At 34.9% G+C, this 9,358-nt stretch overlaps 1 protein-coding gene across 1 annotated transcript in view; it reads left to right on the top strand.

Moving 5' to 3' along the window:
• Positions 1 to 9,358, top strand: part of HOXB4 (homeobox B4) — a 29,112-nt gene that overhangs the window by 16,874 nt on the left and 2,880 nt on the right. Inside the window, 4 exon segments of the mRNA XM_029572946.1 lie at positions 4,580 to 4,620; positions 8,103 to 8,791; positions 8,793 to 8,875; positions 8,878 to 8,898. Coding sequence (XP_029428806.1) covers positions 8,481 to 8,791; positions 8,793 to 8,875; positions 8,878 to 8,898 — 415 coding nt within the window. The 5' untranslated portion in view covers positions 4,580 to 4,620; positions 8,103 to 8,480.

Genomic DNA, 9,358 nt, shown 5'->3' with positions numbered 1-9,358 from the left:
AACATTTCCTCCATTTTGCAATCTATGGGGCTGATTTACTAAGGCTTTTCTTTCATTCTGTGTTTATGGGAAAAATGCTTGGTAAATGAGGCCCTATATGCAGACTTTATATTTATTTATTTCCTTATGTTGCATTTGCTTATTTCGCTAGGCATAAAAGGACTAAAATAATAAAGTTGTAATAATTAAATTCCACTTAGAGCATCTTAAACTTGATGCAGCTTTGTGTGGATATAAACGTGCATAATTTTTTCTTATGGAAAAAAAGTGATTAAAATCTGTTAAAGGATTTAATTAAGAGAATCAAATGAAAAGGAAGGAGCACAAATGAGTTGGAAAAAAAGCAATGCTATTCTAAACGATTAAATCGCCATTTTAACAGTATAATGGGGTTTGCATACTGAAAGGAGAAATCAGTGTTCATATCTCATCAATAATTCATAGGGAAGCGGGATCATTGGGAGGTCAGCAGACTCGTACAGAACAGCTTCTATACAGCAGGGTGAAAGCTTCTATCAAAGTACAATAGTCATATCTCACACTGCACCATGGGCTACAGGTCACATTTTAGGAACAGCATCAACTGCTTTTTTAAAACTAACTAATCATGTTTATTGTCTGTTAACACCAAGGGTTTGAAAGATCCAAATTCTACTGACCATTGCTTTTTCTCTAGCCATGTAGAAAATATATTTTTGACAACTAAAACATGCCAACTTGCATTCTGTTTAATCCTCTTTCATATTTAGGTGTGAAAGTATACAATTGTCAGTTTGAGGATCTGGACAAATTAAAGAGAGGAGGGGGACTGAGTGAAAGTGGGTTCAACGTTTCTCTACATTTTTCTATTTATTTAGATGGTCTATCCTTTTAAATCAGATTTATTTTGTATTACTCTTGCCTCATCCCTTCCCCATCCGGAAAGATTCCAGTCAACAATGCATTGGGTTTGTGAAAGAAAAGTATTTGCTAAATGCAGTACAGGTTTCAGATTCTCTTCTGAACATTGATGCCTAATTGTTTGTTTTTTTTAATTCAAAGGTACGATATGCTCCAAAGTATCCTATTCAAAATACGCTTAAGTGCATGCGATAAAATCAATTATTTAACAACCACTTGATAGACGTGTGCATATTATTAATTCTTTCGCAATTCTTGAACATGTTTCTTTAGTTTCTTGGTTTAAATCTTACTCTGGAGTCTTATTTTCAACTAATAGAAAACTCTAAGGCAAGGGTATAATTTGAAAATCGAATATCTGGAACTTTCCAAGCCCACCTAGTGCTAGTAAAACAAGTAGTTTGAGAAGTAAAGTAAAACAGCATTAACTAAAACTGTTACTCTTTTGAATATTTATCTTATGTAAAAGAAAAATAAAATACGATAAATACAGCAGAATCTTTAAAAAGGTATCGATCGGATACAATTTTAGTACATCTGAACTACCGATAGCAGCAAAACAAAACAGAAATAGTCCCACGGTTTTCAGCTACGGGTTTAACACTGAGATCCAGCTTGCCGTGCCTTTTTATACATTAAAACGTAGGGATATTAACCTGGTAGGGATTGCCTTCGTAAATTTAGTAGTAACAAAGGCGCTAATCGTTTCAGCGCCTTTCCATATTACCGCCAGCATTAAGCTTTTAATGTTGGTTCTAGTGCTTGATACACCAGGCCCAAACTTTACAATGAATGGATGCTAAGCTATTTGAACGAAAATTTCACTGCTCTTTGGAGCTTGTAACGTCCCGAAACCGCCAGTAGAGCTCGCTTCAGACCAAGTTCACAGTCATCAGCTGCTATAGCTAAAGAAGCTTTAGTGTCGTTCCCCTGTCTCAGGCTCTTTTTATCTGTACAGCAAGACCTCAGCTCCCTACAGATAACCAAAGCCCTCTATTCACCCAACCTTCCAGCGCAAAGCTACAGCAGCTAATTCCAGCCACAACAACTCACCTATTTGACATCCCATTAGGCAAAATAAACAGAAATAATTCAAAATTAGATTATTCCAGCTGTGATTTAAATGACTTCCCTGTTCTTGTAGAACTGTAAAAAAAAATCCCACAAATTATGGAACTGACAGAATAAAACATAAATACATATTTTTTAATTTAAGTCTTCACGTGCAAAAAAACCCAAAACAAAACAAAAAAAACAATGCTCTGATTGTTGGAAAAAGGGGATCTGTACAGCTTTACTTTCAGAAGCTGTTGAAGCTGAATATGGTCTTTGGGGGGCTTGTTAGGACAGCATTATAGCTCAAGGGGTCAAAAAGTTGAGGGTCAAAAGTTTACGCTGTGCGTGTCTCAGTGCTGTGTCTCATAGACCTAGAGCAGGATGTCAGTGTTAAAAGAAAAACGTACTTCAATTGCTTATGGGCACAGATGAGAGAAAATGATAGGAGGTAAGAAACAGAAGTGTATGATTGACTTCCAGCAAGTAAGAGAGGGAGGGAGGAGGGAAGAAAAGAGAGACAAACAGAAAGAGAATATGAAGGCGTTAAGATGTGATCTGTGTAGAAAATAAGGTGGATTAATGAGGCAAGGTCTGTGCAGAGGAAAAGTAGAATGATTTCTAAATAGTTTTAAAAAAGATAACCTTGCAAATACCGACTAGAATTTAATTAAAAGAATACTGGCAAACTACATTTGTTAAATCCGATTAGAAGGAAGTCTCTATAGGGTAGGAAAAGAAGCTGCTTAACCGCTTTCTTTTCAAAGATAAATGTTTGCAGATATTTAACTCTGACTTAAATAATTTAAGTGTTTTCTTACTAGACAGAATTTCCTAGCACTTTAAAATGATAATTTTTAACTAATTTGGAAATAAAAATCTCATAGGTCAAGTTTCCTGTTGTAAAATTTAGTTTGAGAGAAATTAAAGGATTTCTGTATATTCTAGTACATGCTGTTATGCCTCATCTAATTTAGAAATGCTTTTAATGCTATGGCTGGAAACTGTTAAAGCATCATTCAAAAAAGAACTTTGATTCAAATTAGTAAACGATTGTAATTCTGTTTAGCTTGTGTCTACACGCAAATCATTCAAGAATTTTATTTGAATATTTCCATTTCCTTTATAAGCTGTTTAAACCTAAAAATTATTTTCACCTTCTCTGTAAGGGCATTTAACAGCTACAATGTTTTCATTATTTCAAATATTTATAATCACTGAATCAAAAAGATGATTTTAGTGGGTTTATGCCTGTAAGGTTCAGAAGAATATATCTTAGAACATTATTTTTGTACAGTAAATGGTTGTTTATTTTAACAGGAGTTGTAATCCTCCTGGTGTGGCCAGTTTCCAAATGGTTTGGCATGTCTAGAAGGGTGGGGTGGCAGGGCGTTAACCTCCCATATGTACAATTCCTCAAGCTCAGCCAAAAGGGCAAAAAAGGGTGTTCTCAGCTCATGGGTCAGACTTTAACTTTGATCTTAACCAAAAGGCTGAGATGTGTCTGTAAGAATCCTGTTGAAATTTTCTATAGTATTAGAACAATAAAATAAATAACAAAACAAACAGAACTTAAATATATACATTAAAGTTTAGCCAGAGATAGGATTTCACCTTAAATTGGTTTTCCAGATCAGCTAATCTAAATAAGTTAAATAATTCTCTGAAGAGAAAGTGAATCCATAGTACTAAAATCTATTGTAAAATACACAAGCTTTATTTATCTTTTCTTATAAATGATGCAGAAAATTACATGCAAAAAATGTTTATCTCATCTTATAGATAGTTTTATGAAGAATAGCAAATTGACCTTCCATTCCAGTTTTTGACTTCTGGGATAAAATGGCTATTCCTTTCGTCCTATACAGTCATCTTTATAAAACAATATTTTAGTGAAAATTTCTAAAATGTTAACTACTAAAGTGTAAGTTCCTCTTGTTATTTTCTTGAATTGGCAGATTTCCAGTGCAGTAAAACTTTCGAACCTCTTATTATATGCCTCCTCACATTTATGTTCAATCATTTTTATTAGTATTTAAATATAATTCGACTGTTACAAATATTGAAATATGAACTTGGAATCCAGATTTGAAAATTCTCATTGAAGGACAATATGAGACATCGGAGAAGGCCCTAGAATAATCATTTTAAACAAATTATTTATTTATTGCGTGTTGGTCACTGTTCTATTCCCATAAGCTTTCGAGTATATATACAGAAATGTTATTGATGTCAGAATTTTTAAAATATCTGACTGCACTGAAAGTTAATTCTATTAAAATAAAATGTCACCTGTCCCCAAATCTGTTTTCTCAAGCTATATTACTGTTCTGATTCATCCTATTTCAGTCTAAAGGGTATCTTTTATTTCAACTAATATATCTAACTAATATATCTAAGGGTTTATTTTAAATTCTTAGATATATTTGCAAAATACCAGCGGTAATAGGATGTTCTTACCTTGAAATACGAAAAGAAATAAAATCTTTGTACATCACATCAATAAGAACTGTACAAACTTAGCAAATTACTGCTTTCATATAATATTTAATTTTTTTGCCCCTCTATTGTAAGATACCCTAAAGTTACCTATTTATTTTATGATTACATTTCTTCTAAATTACAGACAAAACTGATCATGTTCGCTGAAAGGAGAAGCAAGTAGAGGTAAAAGATTTTGTTATTTGTGTGGATAAGCAGTTATAGCAAAAAGAGCAAAAGAGAATACCTATTTTTAAATAATTGTAAAGCACGGTAATAAACCAAATATGATTGAAGCTGGTGAAGCTTATGTATCTTTTCAAACAGATAAATATTTGTGCTGTAAATGGAATGCAAAACGAGTAACTGCCTCAGAAGCAAACTTCAGCCATTGGGGATAGTCTGAATAAAATTCTTGCCTTGCCATTTTTCTCCAAAGTAATGGCCTGGGCAAAATTCAATATGACTGAGTGAGCTATGCAAGCGTATTCTAGAAGCTAAGAGTGGGAGAGCCCTGAGAGGGGTGAAACGCAGGTCAGCTTGTCTAACAAATATTAAAATGTTCAATGGACGTTTGACACGCCTAGCTGTTTAACAAAGACTGCCAAACTATGAGATTAATACGAAAACTTAGGGACTCAGCTCCGAAAATGCTCATAAGGGCCTATTGCTGGCTACAGGGAGCAGGAACCCTCGTTTTCCTTTAAGATATTTGTTGAATTGCCCTGGACAAAGAGCTCTTAAAACTGGCAGAAGAGGACGGATAATGTGCCGATATCCGGTGAGGGAGTGCCTTTCTCGCCCTTCTTTTTTGCTTCTCCTTCTCCTTTTTTTTTTTTTTTTAATTAGTTTGCTTTCCGTGTAAGCAGACTCACTGTATGTGCACTTGATGCTCTGGGAGAAAGATTTGTGGCGGAAAAGGTAGGTCCAGTTTTGCTAATGCACCTAGAGATGTGCTGCTGTGCTGAAGTCACACAAATAACTTGTGGAACTCGACTCCTGGAAAGATTGTGGAGAACAAAGCCGGGTAGGAGCAGATGCGGACGAGTCGTATTAAGAAGATTATGAGGGACCGGAACATAAAGTTGTTCGTGTATTGAATAAAGTCCGTTCTGAATAAATTCTTTTTTTCTTGATAATTTAGTCTGACAGGTGCTGACTCCCTGCTTGATTTCAAAATTTATTTGCACCTGATCTTTCTGGTGTTGCCCTGATTCTTTTTTTTAACATCGTTTTTCTGTCTCTCGGTTGTAGTTTTCATTGTAGAAGCTTTCGGTTTTGCCCGTTTTATTTAAAGGTGCTCTAAATTGTAAGAAACGGAAAACCGCCCCCTTTGCCTAAATCTAACATCCGGGGAAGGACGGGGGGCAGTCTTAGTTTAGGAGAGTCAATTCCTCTGGCGGTCTCTTCTGTTGAAATGGAAAATGTATACCTCCAATAAACATATCTGTCTTTTTCAACTTCCGAAATTGCGACATTTTTATTATAAGTGTGTTAAAGGAAAGTTCCGGATCTCTCACTTATCACAAATGGCAGGGCATTTGGGTTAAACGCTAGGGGTGCTGCTGATGCCTTTTGCTAGCCCATTTTGTCTTTAGATACACGACTGAATGTTAAATAATATTTCTGCATAATTATGATCAATATATTCAGTGTTTTTGTTTTGTTTTTTTTTGGTCTGTAGATAAAATTGGTTCACTGAAAGAAACCAAATGAGGGCAGGCAATAGAAATAAGTAAATTTAAGCAGAGCAAAAGAAGTACCCTGATGTTGTTTGGCCGCATTACTACCTAAGGGTATTGAGGTCCATATCCATTTTGAATTCAGCAATAAGCACAAGAAAAGGCAAATCTTTAATTTAGATAGAAAGGTAATAGCCACAAATTAATAAAATGGTTCAAACGTAGGTGAAAAGACTGATAGTTGGAAAGCAAGTATCAATGCGTCTTTACTTTCTTGGCTGCTATGTCATAGTATTATAAAGAGAGCTGGAAGGATAGCACAGTTTTTACTAATACAGAGAATGCTAATTTGTTTGAATACATTAGAATGCTGTAGATGTTTTGTTTCTGTAAAATGAGTTTTAGAAATGGCCCTTTCAAATGAGCATTCTGCATATAGAAAGTGTTAGGAAAATACTTTTCACTACATGTCAGAAGACTGTATTTATAAGAAAGGATTTGATATAATAGTTAGTAGGTTCACATCACTCTTTCAACTTTTCCTATAAAAAAGGGAAAAAAGTACACAAATAAAACTGATTTTCACCAAAATATGTGTACTTGAGATTTGCTTTTTCCATATTAATTTGTTGTGAATTTAAAACTTTATTATCCTGTGTCTGAAAATATTACTGTTCTACAACTTTTTTGGAAATGGAACTCTTTTGATCTTTTTAGGTTGTAAAAAGAACTATTACAATAATCTGCCCTTTACAATAATCTGCCCTCCCATTTGCTTTCTTGTATTTCTTTGAAACTGATTTTTATATCTTGCTTTCAAACATCCTATGTTATCCAAAATGATTAAAGAATTTTATAGTTCCTTGAATCAGTGGGCGAAAAACGCAATTATCTAAATACCCACTTAGTAACTGTATTGATAAGTATTTTGCAAAAAATTATCCTATTAAAGTTAGTCAAAGAAATGAGCATTTACAAAAAATAATACTCCATTTCTCATTTCCAAAAGAATATGTAAGAATATATTATATTTTGGCTACTTTTTTTTCAAAAGGCATATGCATGTCTTTCTTTAATACAGAGTTATCAAATGTAGCTTTGTCTAATTTTAGGTTCATGTGAATCTTAAAAAAAAAAATTATATTGTTACCTTTTTGTCCAAAGGAGAAAATCTGTCTTCTGTATGTACCCTGTAGATCCGAATTTGTGTGAAGAAGTTAAATGTCACAAATTCGTATCTAGGGGAATATGTAGTTGACACAAACACTACAGTGACTCACCCAGAAGAGGAAAAGACTCACAAAAAAGCCTCACATGATGATTATCACAAGTTTAAAATTGCAAAACACTTTCTGTCTGAAATCTAAACTATACATTTAGCCAAACAACTGCTTTATTTCTCATTTCCTTCTTTGTGTTAAAATCACAGAAGTTTGGATTGGAATTGTGCCAAAATTCTGCACTTCATTTATATTAAGGAAAACTGTGTTTGCTTTTCATGTAATGGAAGTTGTATGTTCTTGTATAGAAACAGAAGTAGTTATAAACATAAGCCTGAAAGGATAATTCTTTCCTAAATAAGATTTATATATAAATCTGCTCATTTATTATTTTGGCTTTATGAAATGTTAAAACTTGTTTTTCCTGTGGAAGAGGGCTCGCTAATGTTTAATTTTATTTAATAATTAAAGTTACTGTTTCAGAGAGAGATGGAGCCGTGCCTCATACAGGGGTTTCTTTCCCTCCTTTTGTTCTGTAATAGTTCATCTAATGCAGAAGCTAAATTTGATTTACTAAATTATGAACCCCGTATTAGCTGATTAATTTTCTATCGATCCAAAAACAAGCTCTATTTGTCTCTGCCCTGTGTTCAGTACTAGCATTAGCAACGAAATTTTAAAGTGAGTAGAGGGATCATAATTTCATTTATTCTTATAAGAAAGCAGCGAGATTACTGAAAAATCATCTTTCTTTACAATTACCCAGTGAGACACACCTACTGGACTGTTGTTGAAAGTGAAGTTTAAGTCCGGGGTCACTATAAATCGGAGTTGCTAATCTTAAAAAAAAAGATTATGCCATAAACAAAGCAGAAATTTGATCCTACTTGACTCTCAATAGACTGGAATATGTAAATATTGTGGGGGGGAAAAAGCACTATCTGCGGATCTTTCCGGAGTCTGATCTCTGTGAGCATATTTCCTTATCCGGGAATCGGAGGGCATCTTGTCATTGGCTCCGCTTGTCACATGGATACCTAACTTTGTTCACTTGACAGTAAGTAGGAGGGTTTTACGAAACAGGAAAACGAGTAAGGGATAGGAATAAATTTTAGTATATTTTGTGTGCAATTCAAAGAAATTAATGGCAATGAATTCGTTTTTGATCAACTCCAACTATGTGGACCCAAAGTTTCCACCCTGCGAAGAATATTCTCAGAATGATTACCTTCCTAATCATTCTCCGGAGTATTACAGCAGCCAGAGGCGAGAAGGCAGCTTCCAGCATGGAGCGATGTACCCGCGGTCAGCCTGCACCGAGCAACCCTACTCCTCCTGTCAGAGCTCCGGACAACAGCCAGTTGTGCTCTCCCCCAGGGGTCATGTTCATCCTCCAACCGGACTTCATGGCCACCTCTCAGAGCAAAATCCCCACTGTGATTCGGTTACCCCCCAGTCCACCACCTTCCTGTAGCCAAAACTCTCTGAACCAAAGTCCTTCCAGTTCCTCCTGCAAGGAGCCAGTAGTTTATCCGTGGATGAAAAAGTCCATGTAACCACGGGTAAGTGAAGTAAAAGTGTTTTTCTTTATACTTTCTAGCACCTGATAGTATTGAAGAAAGCTATTGCACCCGTTGTAAAATAGCCATTGTTGGAGATTTACGATCGCCTGTTTGCGGGGCAGTATAATTACATCCTCCATAAATTTTTATTGCTCTACTTGGCCAAGTGCCTTTGAAGTCTGCTTTACCATCCTCCTCGAATTTCTTGCATGTTAGTACTTTTACTGTTGGGGATTTTCGTAAATTATAGAGGGTGGAGTTTGTTTTTCTATTTTGTATGTAACTAGCATATTTAGTATTTTAAGTCAGGTTAGTGTTATGTCTAAGAAAGTTCTGTAATTAGTTATGAAATTATTATGCTGTCACAAATGCACTCGATATTTGGGAAACCATGTAGCAAAGTCTTAGAAGCAGGCTATCTGCTAAGTGCACAGCATGTATTAAAGTAAGATGCGGAGTT

Source organism: Rhinatrema bivittatum, chromosome 12, assembly GCF_901001135.1.
Source record: "Rhinatrema bivittatum chromosome 12, aRhiBiv1.1, whole genome shotgun sequence".
NCBI classification, from domain to species: Eukaryota; Metazoa; Chordata; class Amphibia; order Gymnophiona; family Rhinatrematidae; genus Rhinatrema; species Rhinatrema bivittatum.
The sequence above is the reverse complement of the archived record's forward strand: the minus strand, read 5'-3'. Positions and strand labels throughout refer to the sequence as shown.